Below are 16,907 nucleotides of genomic sequence, written 5' to 3' on the forward strand. Positions count from 1 at the left end.
ATTTGGAGAAGAGAGAGGGTTTGAATTTGACTTCAACGATTGAGTTTTATCAGAAAAGAAAAATATTTAAGAAAAAGAAAAGAAACGTGCGATGACTTTTATTGTTTACTAATCGTGCGATGCTAGTATAATTGTTTTTATTATATATTTAGATAATAAAATTAAAGATAAAAATTATAAACAATTCTAATATTTGAGAGTGTACATTTATTTGATTATAAAATTAGTGCAAAAATATCACTTAGTTAATTGAATAATATATGACTCGTTTGTTTGTAATTATCTTAGAAAAATCGATATGTAATATGATTTATGTAATTATATCATTCCATATAAAGGGTACATATTTATATTATTCCATATAAAGGGTACATATTTTGTTTACATTTTCTTATTTCCGTATATATGGTAGAAAACAGGAATGAAAATCAAGAGTATTTGAATGTTTATTATATTTTCAGCATTATTCAATACACAAATATTACAATATTTTCAGCCAGTATAATAACCTATTAATTATTATGGTAATTAAAAATTAATTACACAGATATAGTACAATTGAATAATAATTATTACGTTAATGAAGCTAATAATTACACAGATATTAGTATAATTACAATTAAACATGGGTTGTTTGATTTAAATAATAATTACAATTAATTCATTCAGATATGGAGTAGGAAGAAAAAAACAAAATACGATTGGTGAAAATGAATATACTTAAGGTATAAAAAGAATAATTACACATATATTTGTGTAATTGCCTAATAATTATTATGATAATTAAGCTAAATATTGGTTGTTGGATTTATTTTTATAATAATTAAAATTAAATTATTTTTTTTCATATTTATTTTAGTAATAATATAATTACATACATCATATTACATATCGATCTTTTAAAGATATTTGTAGACAAACAAGTCATATATTATTCAATTAATTGAGTGATACTTTTGCATTAATCTTATAATCAAATAAATGCATACGTTCAATATTAGATTTTTTGCTGGTTAAAGGACACTGGGATGGGAGATATTGATGTTGAGACTGACTCCCAATTGGTTTATTTTGCTTTATGTTCAAACTCTTTTATTTCTGCTTTTGGTTATATTATTGCCGATGTTAAAGAAGTAGCTTCCATGATTAATGGGGTTAGCTTCTGTTTTGCTAAGCGATCTACGAATTGTGCCGCCCACTCTGTTACTAGGGAGGCTATTTCTATGTCAGATTGCGGAGAGTGGTTTGATAACCCTCCTCCTTTCCTTGTTGACATTCGTTCTGATGATTTAATGCATTAATTTTTTCTTCTCAAAAAAAAAAAGTTTTATCTTAATTTTATTATCTAAATATATAATAAAAAATTTATATGTGTATCGCACGGGTAATTGGACAATTATTTGCTCTAATTCAAGCAAGGAAAACATAAGAAAACATAATTGATCCAATAAATTTCATCAATTGCACTATATAATATTCGATTATATAATTGTATATCGATCCAACCAATTTCATCAATTGCACTATATAATATTCGATTATATAATTGTATATCGATCCAACCAATTTCATCAAATGCACAACACACCAAAAAAAAAAAGCATCAGACCTTCCTACACCTAATGTGGCATTTTTTGTTAGTGAAGTTGATTATAATTACGATTTTAATTCCAACAAGTCAATATCGCACTCATTGACGCTTGAACCCATGACATTTCATTTGAGAGAGTCACTTCATGCCGTTTGACAACAAGGTCTTTGGCAATCTTTCCTAGTATAACTTGTGTACATTTATATAAATGATTGTGTGCATTCATATTTTAACGGGATGTGGTTCTCATTTGATCATTATATATATATATATATTATGAATGCATTGTAAGGTTGGCAGGTTGCATGAGAACCACACACTCGAAACCTAAAGATATTAGATATCTACGTTTTGATTTGCTAACCATAGATAGAGTGACAGAGCCCTCATCACCATCTACAAACCACCCATTTACTGTTGTGCAAATTAAAAAGATCGATCATATCAGCCATGAAAAATGCTTCTCTATAACACCATTATTTCACCTCGCCATCTTCACACCCACTTCACTCTCAAACCCACCACCCCCCGCCCCTACAAAACCCGCCTCGCCGTCGTAGCCCAGCAACAACAACCCCTAACCGCCGCCGCGAAATTCTCCATCTCCGATGAGGAGCTCCAGTCCCGAGGCTTCAACCTCCACACCACCTTCACCGACCTCAACCTAGACCACCTCAACTCCGTGTTCGCCGCCGTGGGGTTCCCCCGGCGCGACACCGCCAAGATTCAGGTGGCGTTGGAGCACACCGACGCGCTGCTGTGGGTGGAGCACCAGAAGGCTAAGCGGCCGGTGGCGTTTGCTCGAGCCACCGGCGACGGCGTCTTCAATGCTATCATTTGGGATGTGGTGGTGGACCCCAGCTTCCAAGGGATTGGCCTCGGGAAGGCTGTGATGGAGAGGATCGTCACCAAGCTGTTGGATAAGGGTATTACTAACATTGCCCTCTACTCGGAGCCCCGGGTTCTCGGGTTTTATCGCTCCCTGGGTTTTGTAGCCGACCCGGATGGCATTAGGGGAATGGTGTATTCAAGAAAACAAAAAAAGAAAAGGTGATTAATTTTTATTTTTTTTTTGAACCCCACAATTGTACTCACCTCACATTTCTGATATGTTACAAGCAAAGGTTTTTCGCATTTTATTTTATTTTTGGATTGAAAAACAACAAATTTTTAGTATACTTTTAAGTGACGAGGAAAATTCATTGTCATTATTAAAGATGTATTGGTTAAATTTTATCTTATGATTTTAATCAGCAAAAGACCAATCATTATACAATGGATTATGCTCCACACAATTGCGTGAACTATGATGATACGCCACAAGTATATGAACCTAGAGTAGAAATTAGAATATGATCCTAGTCGGCAAAAGACCAATCATAATACAACTGATTATGTTGAATACGACCAATCATAATACAACTGATTATGTTCCACACAACTACGTGAACTATGGTGATACATCACAAATATATATATATATATATATATATATATATATATATATATATATATATATATATATATATTGTCAAATGAATATGTAGTATAATTAAAATAATACTTTAGTATTGTTATAATGAATCAATTGTTTGTACAAAAAATGAAATTGATTGTGTGTATAAAATGAAACTAGATAGTGGAGTATATGTAATATAAGTATGTATATTGCCAAATGAACATGCAATAAAATTAAATGATACTTTAATGTTGTTATAATGAATTTATTGTAATGTATAAAATGAAACTGAATAATAGAGTTCATACATATATTTATATTGTGAAATTAACATGTTCTAAAATTAAAATGATACTTTAGTGTTGTTATAATAAACTAATTGTGTGTATAAAATAAAACTAAATAACAAAGACATGAACTGTAATTAAAATGATACTTCAGCGAAAAAGACCACAATGAGATAAATCAATATATTTATTGGGGTGAGATTAAAACCAAGACATATGAAACTAGATAGCAGAGACACTGCAATTTAAATGATACTTAACGGGATGAGAATAAATCCAAGACAATTTACACGAATAACATTGAACTAAAAAGTCCTTGACATTTTTGAGGATCTAATATTCAACAGATCCATAATAATTCATCTATGAAAAAACATTCTGCTCTAATTTTCAAGAAGATTATCTACAAATACAAGAATGCTTCAAGTACAAACAACAAATAAGTAACAGAAGTGATGGGACTCCATGCCCAAACTGTGAAGTTCTCAACTTGGCATGTTATTCAACTGAATGTTTGATGTTTGATGCTTCATGTTTTTGGGTTTTTCTTTTCCTATTTACTCTAACCTGAAAAATGAAGCCATGGAATCCAATCAATGAACATCCTGAAACACAGAGAGATCATAACAGTCTGCAAACCAATGGAGGAAACAGATAGAAGTTAGAACTACTGCATCAATACCAACCAGACATCAAAACCAAGGACCAAACGAGGAAAAATTACATAGGAGGAGAACATGACAGCTATAGTGATGTATATATCAATCCATTCATATTCAGAGAAGCATTTCCTTCAATTATTGAATTGTAGCATAGATTTTAAACTTCGGGATCTTAGGAATGCCTACTTGACGAGTTAGAACTTGAGGAGGCACTTAAGGTGTATGGGCTCTGATTATGTCCAGAATGATGATGCACTCTTCCTAAACCGACACCTTAATCCTAGAATGATGTTTTCTATTGTCTTCTCAATGTATATACACTTTGGGATCTTTAGGAATGCCTACTTGACGAGGCACTTAAGGTGTATGGGCACTGATTATGTCCAGAATGATGATGCACACTCTTCCTAAACCGACACCTGAATCCTAGAATGAGGCTTTCTATTGTCTTCTCAATGTATAAAAGTTCTCAGTCTTCCAATCTCTCAACTAGTTCATTACTCGGTGTAAACCTTAGTGAGGAGATATTACTAAGATTATACCACAAACTTTGCTAAAAGTCCATTGATCCTAAATATGTTTAGGCAATGTTTAATGTCAGAAACCTACAGCCTTACAGGTTTCAACCATTATCAGAAAATTAAGCAGTAATATATAACTAAAATATAATTTCTGTGTTCAAGTGAAATGACTCTCAAGTCCCAACAAAGGAGCAAAACTGAACCTTGCCTAGAGGATGAAGGGCAGACGTGAAACAAGTAGATCCTACTATCCAAGCGTAATTGGATATGCTATACAGAACTGGCTGCTCATATACCCAAAGCTTTCCAGGTCCTATCAATGGTGCTCACTCCCTGCAATACAACTTTCACTCCCCTTTTAATCTAAAGATCCCATTAAAGCTGGGGACTTTATTGCTAAGAATAAAAATGGACACCTGATAATACATTCCAATTTCTTAAGGGCACTGCAGCTCCAAGATTCTTTCATATGAGACTCTATCTAGTACAGAAGGTACATAAAGCCAGACAACAATGCAATAACAGAGATTAGCATGGCAAAGCTTTCACGGGCAACCTGAGTGATAGATTGTGGGCAATGACAAGATCAAACCTGGCAGCCGCAGTGTAGAAGTTACATCCAATACGATGGGCTCCATATGAGTACCACGTACTGGTCCTCCCACATAATGGACAGCTAAGTTACTATGATTTATCTATCCAGTATCCTGGGTGTGGAAATTTAGCATTTTGTTGCAAAAGATTAGCATGGCAGATATTAATAGTTTGCAATTTATCACAACCAGACAAACCATAAATGGGGAATTAAGCAAACAAATTATTGATGTCAAGATGCAAATAATGCCAGGAAAATGAATCCAAAAAACCAAAATTAATCTGTCCAAGAAATCAATCAAAATTCAAAAGACTCTTTAGAATAAGACCAAATCTTCAAATAAAGCTCCGATAGAACACAGATCAACCCCACCAAAGCCAGCAAAACAACGAATAAACAAAATTCCGAGGAAACACGAGAAATTGAACAATCCGGGAAACAATATCAAACATAGGAAATGATGAATCACCCATAGGAAGAGAGCAATAGAGAGATACCTAGCAAAATCCGTATTTAGGGCAATTGGGTCACGTCGAATCAGGAAAATTCCTTGGCATTTTGGAAGAAAGCAATACAGCAGAGAATCGAAGCAATGAAGGCGAAAATCCAAAGCACGATCACCAGAGAGAATCCGGCGACCATCAAGTCCATCAAGCGTTGCACGCTAATCACCATCCCCACCATCATACTTATTATTGTTCTATACACTATTATCTCCACACTACTACCCTATATCTCTTTCTCAAAATCTGAAAATGGGTCATTCCTAAATCATTCTTCTTTGACATGCGTGGAAGCAGCGACGAGGAGAGATGGAAAATGACAGCGTTTCAGAGGGAATCCTAGGAAATGGAAAGATGGACATCACCAGATCGCCTTGCCGATTAATCAGACCATGATTCAGGTGAATTGTTAATAGGTTGAGTGTATTATAATTGAATTTTTAACATATTAACTAAAATGCCAAGGACCATGTGGTCCAGTGGCATTAAACCCTTCTCTTTATACATTAAAAAAAAAACATATTAACTAAAATATTGAACCTGGGGTACAATAAAAATAAAATTTTAGTATAATAAATTTCACTTTTGTCCAACGGACTATTATACATAAATTATATTTGGTCATTGATTATTAAAAAATTTTTATTAAGTGCATGACTATGTAATTTGCATCACATTTGATCCTGTCGTTCAATTTTTCAATCAACTATTACCAGAAATGCTCCTTCCGGAATAAGTAAATGCAGTGTTCCTTCCGAAAGGAAGCAAATGTAGTACTTCAATAAGACTATTAAATTGAAGCAAAATGATTAATTCACCGTGATAATTTTTAATTTAATTGTAGTGGATAACGTTTATACATTTTTTGAATACTACTAACTCTATTACAATGCAGTATCTGTTCATAACTACTTTCTCAACCTATTGAAGCACAAGAGTCAGTATTGCCTCCACTGAGACTCGAACCCACCACCTCCCGTATAACGTTTATACATTTAAAAATCATAATGTAATTTCTATTAACAAAACATACAAAATGAGAAGAATATACACACACAATCTAACCAAGTTTTTAGGTTGGGAGTGCAATTTTTGCTCATAAAATCCGATGACTCATAATTCATATGACAAAATTCGATGAAATTTATTTGAATTACTCACAAAAAGATCCAAAGTAGGAAAAGAAAAAAAAAATTATATATTGGTGACAATCTTTACCGTTGTGTATCAATAGTGAGAATGTCATTAAACTCGTGGGACAAAAAATGACAGAAACTTTGTTTAAGTTGCAAAAGAAAGTTCATATTGTGTTACATACATATGACTATTTTTTTGAGGTGACAAGGAAACGCACAACCACTATTCGAGGGTGTGCACTTGCTAAACACCACCTTGTGACCCTAGTCGGGAAAGGAATATATGACTATATTTACAAATACATGTTGAATTGTTGGGATGCATTGTCCTTTGACAATGAGAATTGAAAACAAGAAGGCACTAACACTGGATTCCTCTTCACCAGTTGGGAAATACAATGATGATGAGACTGGAATTCTGTGCAGCTTGATCAAGCTACCCATGCCATCAAGTTTGTTTTTCCAATGGTAGCAATATCATTTAGAAGCAATGCCATTGCATGAGCTGAACAGTCTGCTTTTCCTCTTCTTGAACAAAGCTAAAGTATTTCAGCTGCATGATTAAAACCCAACTGGTCCAATACCTGCAGCATGGACAACATTGCAGTTTGCCAGGATTGAATGCTTGCAACAGATTGAAAGTGCATAGTCTTGAATGCACACAAACCATGCTTCGTGGGGAGGGGACGTATATCGAGTGACGAGGGAAACCCACAGCCACTACCCCGAGGGTGTGCACTGGGGAAACCCTGCCTTGTGATCCTAGTCGGCAAAGGACCATAAGGAGGTAAACCAGACCAGATTGCCCATAGCTAATTGACTCAAACCAGGAAGGCCAATAGGCCGCTCCTGTTGGGAGTTGAACTTGTAATCTTGTGGTTACCAAGCCAATAGCCTGACCAACTTGGCTGGGGTTGCCCCAAGGGGGCGTATATTGATATCATTATGTGATGTGTGAGTATGCAAGTGTTTTTTTTGTGCAGCAAATGGTACCTGAGGTGGGGGGCATCATTGGTTTTCTCCTTAGGCGGGATACCGGTTCCCGGATGTCAATAATCACAGCATCAGAAGTCAGGAAGGTCTTGGCAACAGATGCTGCATGCTCCAGGCAACATCTAACCACCTGTTTTACACATTCATTGTATGATATAAGAGATGTATTCATGAGATTCACAAACTGATAAGAATACTATTAAGTGTTTTTTTCATGTTCTGTTGTATTATATTCTGGCAATGTAAAAGGTTGATTAGATTTAACCAAAACCATCTGAATGAGTAATGCTGTTTTCTTTAGTTTGACCTTTGCAGGATCCAAAATTCCAGCAGCCATCAAATCTTCATATTTTCCCTTAGCAGCATTATATCCATAACTCACGTTATCGGTTGAAAGAATCTGCACATCATGACATATAAATTGGTGAGTGAGTTATTTTTCAGTCGTGCGAATAAAATTGGATTAGCAAATCTGATAACACGAGTGCGAAGATGACACAATGTGCAGACCTTCTCTATAATAACATTCCCATTTACACCAGCATTCTGTGATATCTGTCTTATAGGATAGGCCAAAGCTCTTTTGAAAATCTCGGCTCCTATCTGCATTCATAGACATAGACGCAGTAAAACATTATCTATCGAGTTGTGAAAAAGGAAAATATCACTTACCCTTCAGAGATTTCGTATTCTACAGTTCAAAAAAACTCACATAAAAACAGACGAGATGTATAAAGGGTTTAAGTTGTCTATATCGATGGGCAAAAATAACAGTACAAGAGATACCTTTTGCTCTTCATTGTCTAATGTTTCTTTGATAGCATCCACCTTTGATGACAACCTCAGAAGGCAACAGCCACCGCCCACTACTACTCCTTCCTCGATAGCAGCCTAACGAGCGAGACAGAATTTCCATTGTCATTTGATGGATTTTGCATTCAAGCATAAGAGAGAAAGTAATTAGTAGTTACCCTGGTTGCATTGAGAGCATCTTCAACCCTTAGTTGTTTATCCTTCAATTCGACTACTGTTTGAGCTCCTACCTACAATTTAGTCGATAAAATCAGCTTAGCTTTTCAACCCGAGACTAGACTACAACGTTATATGCCAAATATCTTTGCCATACCTGAACAATAGCAATCCCACCAGACAATCTTGCTATCCTTTCATTCAAAATTTTCTTCTGAAAATTTTCAGCAGTGTTCTGCAAAGTAATAATAATATCAAAGAATTATTATGCTATAACATGGCTGTGTTGTGATTTTCTCTCAGCAAGTTCTGCATCACCGGTTCTAAAATAAATCTAATAAGATTGCACAAGGGTGAATCCAATCAGTTAGCTAGTTTAACCCATGGCCTTATAAACCAATATGTTCTCTCTTATTTTTTTTCACTGAGGGACTCTTAACAGATAATAAGATTACCAACATATGCATTGCAATTCACACCTCGACGAGATTTTGCATCTGAGAGACCCTCTTGTTAACAGCCTCTTGATGTCTTCCATCGGTAACTATCAGTGTAGAGTCCTTGGTTATCACCACCTTTGAAGCAGTCCCCAGTAACTCCTTATTAGCATTCTCGAGTGTCAAACCCTTGTCCTCTCTTATCACGGTTCCTAGAAAGACACGACGAACTTAGCAAGCAGCAACAGGAAGAAAATTGGAGACGCCAAATTTAGCACGAGCTTCTTAATGTTCGTGTCACACTACTACCTCCAGTCAAAACGGCGATGTCCTCTAGGCAGTGGCTCTTGCGCTCATTAAAGGCAGGGGCTTTAATAGCGGCTGCCTTAAGGACACCCCTGAGTTTGTTCCTAATTACAGGCGCAAGAGCTTCCTCTTTGATGGCCTCTGCAACTATCACAATAGGGTACTTCTCCTTAGCAGCATTGTCCAATATTTTAATCAACTCTTTTGGATTTGAGATTGTTTTATCAACCAACAGCAACTGCAAGCAAAAATTTCATGGCCTGTAAGTATCCATTGAAAAACAGGCTATAACGAAAACATATAATCTTCACCTTGCAATCGTGAAACTCTACTGCCATTTTTTGCCTATCAGTGACAAAATAAGGGGACAAGTAACCGCGATCAAAATGCATTCCTTCCACAATCTCTAAGTTCGTCTCACTGTAGTTCCCTTTCTCAATTGTAATAACACCTTTTCTGCCTACTCGTCGAATAGCTTCAGCAATCATATTTCCAACAGTATAATCGTTCCCCGCACTAACAGCTGCAACATCTGCAAGTTCACGATCCTCAACCTGCAATGTCAAGGCGGTAGGTAGGCAATACTAAAATTGCGTATTCCTGAACTTGAAAGTTACACATTTGCATAACTCCATACCTATCCCTTTACACTAAAACTGTATTAGATGTATCCCCACTCGAGAAATTCTAGTCTTCTAGTTTCCACAATCATGAAAAGACATGTAAACTCTATTAAATATACCTCTTTGGACATGGACTTGAGTTCAGAAACAAGTGCTTTAGCAGTTTTCTCAATCCCGCGTGATACTTGTACAGCATTTGTGCCTGTTGCAGTAACCTTTAGAAAAGGTAAATTTTAAGTGACTTTCAACCAAGTAAAGAATAAAGTCATTGAAGACTCATTCTTAAAATACATCATTATGCCCAATAATGAAAGGGGTTCCTATATATGTCTCTTAATTTAAGTTACATTGCATTGCACCTTGACACCTTCAGCTATCAGGCCTTGAGCAAGCACTATGGATGTAGTGCAACCATCACCAGCAATATCATTTGTCTTTGCCCCAGCTTGCCTGACCAACTTAACTCCCACATTCTCCAAAGGATCCTCAAGTTCAATCTATGCATGCAAAATTGCAAATGCAAGTGATTTAAGAATATAGAACAAAGAAACAATCAAACATATGATCAATTTTGCATTTAACTTAATCCATGTAATAATTTTGAGTGACAAGGAAAATCTGCAACCACTACCAAATTACCAATGGTGTACACTGGGTAACCAGCCTTGATTCTCTAGTCGACAAAGGACCAACAAAGGGGTAAACTAGTCTGGGTTGTCAATAGCTGACTAGCTCAAACTCAGAAATGCCAAAAGGCCAATAGGTCACACACATTGAAAATCAAACTTATAACTTTAATAGTTAACGAGTCTAATAACCTGATCAACATGGCTAGATTGTTAGACTGACTAGCTTAAACTCAGAAATGCCAAAGGCCAACAGGTCACTCACATTGGGAATCAAACTTATAACTTTAATAGTTAACGAGCCTAACAACCTGATCAACTTGGCTAGATTGTCCTACCATGTAATAATTTACCTGTTTAAGAACAGTTTCACCATCATTGACAATCTTGGGAGGTCCATACTTATTCTCCAAAACCACATTCCTTCCTTTTGGACCCAAGGTCACTCCAACCAGGTCAGCTACCAGGTTCACTCCTGCCTGCACAAAACCCACCATCAAAGGAAATAAAGACCACTGGTTTATCCAGGTACATGTGAGTGTTATACCAGAAGTTTCTCTGTGGCAGAACCATCATGGTTGAAATATAATTCTTTGGCCATTGCTCTTGCATTCAGCATGGGCCTCCTTGAGATTCTTGGTAACTGTACACTGGTTAAAGAAATTGCTGGCGATTTTGGGTTCATTAAACACCCCATGGTTTCTACTCCTCGTTAAAGATCTTGAGAAAATGCTCAAATGGGTGCTTAGCAATACAGACTCAAGGATAAGACACAGGGAAAAGGTGAGATTTTTAACTGAAAGAAAATATCTACAAATCTATTTTGGCGCTATTCCGGAGTCCCAGAGCTCGGGCGTCCAAAGAGAGTTTTTTTCCCAAGTCACCAAATTAAATTTTATATTGTATTTTTTTAAAACTACCATTAAAGCGAACTATTATTTGCAAATTACATTTCACACCTCTCAACCAGTATACTAACAAAAAGTTCTGGCTAAAGTATGAAGAATCACATGAGCTGTTATATTATACTTTTTAATATACTCTAACATATTCATTGTATATGTTTAACAATTATTTCAAATTTGATTGGAATGAAATTCGAATTGACCTTCCATATGAAAATAAATAAGTTAAAAGAATAATAAATAGTTAACGAAATATTCGGTTATTCAAGTTTATACTAAAAGAATGCAAGAATATTTAGAAAAAGTAAATGTTATTATAGAGGGTAAAGTAGAAAAGTAAAAAAAAAAATACTAAAATTAAAATACAGAATAATATGAACTGTTCATTTCAACAAACAATTAGACTAATATATTTTAGTTCCCGTTAAGAGCCTAACTTTATTGGTTCTTATTAGATTTGTATTTGTATGGGAAGAAAATAAAATTTATCTACCGTTCACATTGTAATGTGCCTGATCCATAATATAATATAATTTGCCGGTTTCATTTGAAAAAATCTCGTCCAAAGAACATTGGGCTGAAAAGTATTTGGGCCCAACAGATAGCCCATTAGGCCCGCTTAAAAGCTTCAAAGGCCCATCTCTGTTCTTCCCTCCGCGCCAACAGAATCAACTGATCATCATCTGAAGTGCTTCAACTGTAGCCTTCGTCATCCCAATATTCAGGTCAATTTCTGTATTTTAACCTATAATTATTTGGATTATATTTTGTTTTCCAATTCATCTTAACTAGAAAAGTTGAATTTCTGTTTTTTGTTTTCAAATATTTAGTAACACTGTACTATATGCTTCGTTGATTGGTTCTGTTTTCATGGAGATTAGGTTTAAAACTTGATAGTGTTAGTGAAGATTTTGGGGTTTTAAATGGTGCAGAAGAGGCAGCAATGGCGGAGGGTTAGTTGTTTCATATATAGTTGTGTGTTCTGGATTCATCTGATTTCTTTTCCTCATTGGTTAGTCCCATGACTGTATTTGTGAATGCTTCCGCTGTGGATTTCCAATTTTACAATCAGTGTACGGTAATGGCGTCTCTTCACTTGCCAGCAAAAGTGGAATTGAATTTTTCCCCATTATCCTTCATTTTGATGTGTCAACAGCCCTTTTGCACTGATAAAAGAGAGTGAGGCCTTTGGTGATGAAAGAGATAGTGGAGTGCTAGTGAAACTGTATAATATATCTTTCATTAACATCTTGTGATAACATTTTTGCATTTTTGCTGGTTCATTGATGTTATGCTCTCTTTCCACCCTCTCTCATGAAGACAAGTGGCAATTTAAAAAGAAATATTTTATACCAAAGAGGTTGATGGGAAGATATCTGATGTGCTTATTTATTTATTTATTTTTGTGCTTATGTGCTACAGATAATCTTTCATAAATCAGGGCAATTAGGTAAGGCTCATGTCTGTCAATTTATGTGAACAGTTGTTGTTTTCTCTGGTATTTGAGGCATAGAGAAATATTTAATGATTAAAAACATCAGTTGATGCTGGCGATGGAATATAGGTTCTATAGGCTTTATAATCATTATTGAAATTAGTTTTGTTTACTGTCCTGAAGTCAGAAAATTAACTTTGATGAAAGCAACCTCAGAGGCCCAGAGGCACCACAAGAGAAATTAACACTAAAAGTAGCACCGCCGATTGGATATTTAACATAATGCTAATGTCAAAGTTATTGGTGTAACAGATGTTAAGGTTAGCTGAAACAAAGCCTAAGAAATAGGTATTCAATATAAAGCCAAGCATTTAAAGATAGAAAACTCTGTAGGGTGCGTTGGCAAGAATTTTCCACCTGATGTGCCTTGCAGTGATTGGAATTTTTTTTTTTGGAAGGTCGGCCACCTTATCCATTGATGATCTATCTGTGTGTCAAGAGGGGCTTTCCTTGCTGATGCACCATGTAGTGAAACTCTTTAAGGACTATGAGAAGGCACCCCAGCAAAAGCTATCTTCTTAAGATAAAAGGAAGTTCTGAACCTGGCTAGGTTATATTTTAAAGTTCTTATGCTTTAATTATATTAACAAGATTATGATACTTAGAGCCTTAGAGGGAGCCTGGGGAGAACCCAGAGAAGGAGAGAAATTATGAAGTAAAATTGAACTGCCTGCAAGTGCAGTGGATGTTGAACTACAGAAAGAAATGCACCATTAGAGCTACTGAATATGGTACTGTGTTGTATGATATCTGATTCCAGAAACTAGTATTCTAGGATCACCTACCTGAGACCTGATACTCTCAAGAAAAGTTAATAACAGTCACTTGATCATAGTGAATTTCCTTTCAACTGTTTTGCTTGATATAGTAGTTCCTTAAAGTATGAGCCACTATCACCAGCATCTCCACCTCTATATGTCTCTTTGCATGCGCTATTGTGAGCCAAGCAGGAAATGTGATGGGGCCTACTTTGGCCAACCCTGATCAATATGTGGCCACTTCCTTTATCCATTGTTTCCTCCTCTTTTAGCCTTGTCTTCACAGATTTGGAAATGCGTATGAATATAAATACCTTTTATCTACAGTTAATATCCAAGGAAACTCCATGTGCTTGTTTATTTTTTTTTGGGTAAGATCTCAACTCGGATGGGTTTCTTTCTTCTTGTTGATGACACTTCTTCTGATCCACATCTTAAGCGCCTACTACATAACTGAATCTGATTGGGTTTTCATAATGATCACTGAATGAGAACAGTGATGACGTGATTTGATTTGTCTATCATGGACCACTAATAAAGGTTTCACTTTCTTAAAATTTTCTCCATCAGCAGCTTCAGGATTATGCAGCATGATGAGAGTTGAAAATTTTCAATTGATTTAAGCATGAAAATAGCATTTGGTTACTCAGATTAATATGGCCACAAGGTATTATTGCACGTTCTGTCTGTTCATTCTGTTAGGTGAACTTAAAGAAAGACTGATTGACATTCATGTAAAAACAGAAAGCGAAAGAGAAAACATCTAGCACTCTCACCCTCACTCTCCCCCATTTCTCTTCTCTGAATCTCTCAGAGTTAGTAATGGAGATCATGCCTAGTGAAACATATTTATAGAACTGCTATTGGTTTGGTTTGAAGGTTCAGTCTTCAGATGATCTGTGGTGCATGTAATCTCTTCCAGCTCTCCTAAATCACTGAAAGGACTTCGAAGTTGGAGCTCCATGACCATTTGACGAAGACCAGAAGCTTCTTCCTTGAGGCAGGCATTCTCTTGAAGCACCTTGTCATGACAGTCTGACACTTGATTCAACTTATCTAACAGATTGTGATTCTCTGTTCTAAGGTGAAACACTTGGGACCGCAGCTCATCCAAATGCCTCTGTTTCCGCATCCTTGACCTCCTAGCTGATTCTCTGTTGGATATCATCCTCCTCTGTTTTCTCTCACCAATGATTCTAAGCTGGTGCTCATCTGACTCATCTGAGGTTGAATTATTGCTGACACATGACAAAGGTGCAGGGAACTCCGGGAAAGGAAGAGTGGTTTGATAATTCGCCCAGTTGGTTAAAAACTTACTGAACTGGTGTGCAGGTATATCATTCTGCATGATGCTGTAATCAAGAGGAAGAGGTAAGGGGTTATCAGCAGCAACATAGTTGATGCCGGTTATCTCTGATGATATCATGTTGACTAGATTGAAGGCGATATGCTTAGAGGGTTTTTGTCTGCAGATAGCAGTGAGAAGGTACGGGAGTCTCGCATGAGAAAGGGATTTTATAGGAAGAGAAGACTTGAGAAGTGGGCCAGCTTCAGCAACATGATTAACAGTAGGATGGCTGACGAAATTAGGAATTTATCATCCATTTCTGCAGCACACAAAAAGCCATCATGGATGCATGCAAGTAAGAATACATTAAACATCCATGCAATGTGTTGTTTTTTCTTTATTTCCACCAAAACAAGGATCCCATGATGTGCATATGTCACATATAAGATGACATGTATGTATATTTGTTTCTTCATGCATGTCACATAAAATGAAAATTACTATTTTATTATACAATTCTTGAACAGTAAATATGATGTTTTATAGAACACAAAAGTTTATGATGATGGAATTGTAATTATTTAAGCAAGAAATGTTTTGGGGGGAGAAGAAAAAGCAGAGGCAGAATAGCAAATAGTCCAAAGTCAATACCAAAGAGTCATCTTTTAATTAAAGGCTAGCCAATTTCAGAGTCATATTAAAAGTCTCATTGCCAGTCACATATTCAGATTGATGATGAAATCTAGATCAATTGGAAAGGTGGAAATTATTCAATACATCAAAATTTTTGATTATTTTAACAATGATGACTCACAGGGCACTTGCGATAGGGATAGAAGGGACCCATGAACTTTGCAATTTAGCTTAATTTTCTATAACTGATCTACATATGTAAACTTTTTGAATTTTGGTTTGCTTCCTATTGCTTCTCACCTTCAGCCCTTTCTTCATCCAATTGGGAAAAACATAGAAAAGTTAGAAGAAATTCCAGTATTGGAAGTGTTCAAGTGAATGCATTGGTTGACTTTCTTCACAAGTTGCTGATATATATATATTTTTTCATTTTTTGCTTTAGTAAATGCTTGTATAAAGGTGAAACCAACTAGTCTTTGGAAGTAAAAACAAGCGTGGTATTCTGGAATATGATAGGTATAACCTGAATACAATATAAAAAGAAAAGACAATCTTTATGGAATCATTGTCAATTTTTTTAATATTAATGGTGTGGCTGAAAATTTTCCTATGATGAAATGATCTATTTAAGAGGCTGAAAATCCTTAATATATTGCAATCTTCTGTCTGTTTCTTCTAAATTTTATCAAGTTAAACAAGTTATGGTTTTTCAATTGAACACGAAGAGTAAATTATGAATAAACAAGAATATAATAATCTGAGTTTAGAGAGTTAACCTTAATGTCTCGTTGGATGGTGCTTGATTTATTTAAGTTAGGAATATGTACTTCAATCCTGTGCCTACACCAACTTGTAGTTATTTCATTGATCATCTTTTCCCTGTATAAATAATAGTTTGTGTATGGTTTTATCTGAACTATTCTTTAGATGCATTATGGATGTTACATCAACCACGGAGAGAATATCCCAAAATGAACTCAAACCATTATAAAAGTTCTCCATTTCTTCTCTTCTCTACCAATATCAGATAAGAATTAAGATAAAGGTTTCAGTTAAATAAATAAAATGATAACATATTTCTCCCCCCTCCCTTTATTCCACTTCATATACCTAATCTTTT

General features: G+C 35.6%; 3 protein-coding genes and 1 long non-coding RNA gene across 4 annotated transcripts; 1 reads left to right on the plus strand and 3 right to left on the minus strand.

Annotated features, from left to right (window-relative positions):
- The first annotated feature begins 1,946 nt into the window (after nucleotides 1-1,946).
- LOC116025762 (serotonin N-acetyltransferase 2, chloroplastic) lies at nucleotides 1,947-2,789 on the plus strand. Its single transcript, XM_031267094.1, has one exon. The coding sequence runs from the start codon at nucleotides 2,049-2,051 to the stop codon at nucleotides 2,643-2,645; it is 597 nt and encodes a 198-aa protein (XP_031122954.1). The 5' UTR covers nucleotides 1,947-2,048; the 3' UTR covers nucleotides 2,646-2,789.
- A 775-nt stretch (nucleotides 2,790-3,564) lies between these two features.
- LOC116024916 lies at nucleotides 3,565-6,013 on the minus strand. Its single transcript, XR_004099540.1, has 2 exons — nucleotides 5,613-6,013; nucleotides 3,565-3,904 (listed from the first exon to the last, which is right to left on the minus strand). It is a non-coding gene; the product is annotated as an uncharacterized LOC116024916 (long non-coding RNA).
- Nucleotides 6,014-6,863: 850 nt separating this feature from the next.
- On the minus strand, nucleotides 6,864-11,485 carry LOC116024711 (chaperonin 60 subunit beta 4, chloroplastic). Its single transcript, XM_031265686.1, has 14 exons — nucleotides 11,256-11,485; nucleotides 11,062-11,187; nucleotides 10,442-10,579; nucleotides 10,202-10,297; nucleotides 9,771-10,013; nucleotides 9,463-9,697; nucleotides 9,196-9,365; nucleotides 8,874-8,951; nucleotides 8,719-8,790; nucleotides 8,534-8,638; nucleotides 8,258-8,350; nucleotides 8,055-8,147; nucleotides 7,748-7,877; nucleotides 6,864-7,338 (listed from the first exon to the last, which is right to left on the minus strand). Exons 1-14 carry the CDS (start codon nucleotides 11,403-11,405, stop codon nucleotides 7,316-7,318), a joined length of 1,752 nt encoding a protein of 583 aa, XP_031121546.1. The 5' UTR covers nucleotides 11,406-11,485; the 3' UTR covers nucleotides 6,864-7,315.
- Nucleotides 11,486-14,508: 3,023 nt separating this feature from the next.
- On the minus strand, nucleotides 14,509-15,439 carry LOC116026158 (basic leucine zipper 43-like). Its single transcript, XM_031267619.1, has one exon. The coding sequence runs from the start codon at nucleotides 15,290-15,292 to the stop codon at nucleotides 14,702-14,704; it is 591 nt and encodes a 196-aa protein (XP_031123479.1). The 5' UTR covers nucleotides 15,293-15,439; the 3' UTR covers nucleotides 14,509-14,701.
- Nucleotides 15,440-16,907: the final 1,468 nt, after the last annotated feature.

This window comes from Ipomoea triloba, chromosome 7 (assembly GCF_003576645.1).
Source record: "Ipomoea triloba cultivar NCNSP0323 chromosome 7, ASM357664v1".
Taxonomy (NCBI): domain Eukaryota; kingdom Viridiplantae; phylum Streptophyta; class Magnoliopsida; order Solanales; family Convolvulaceae; genus Ipomoea; species Ipomoea triloba.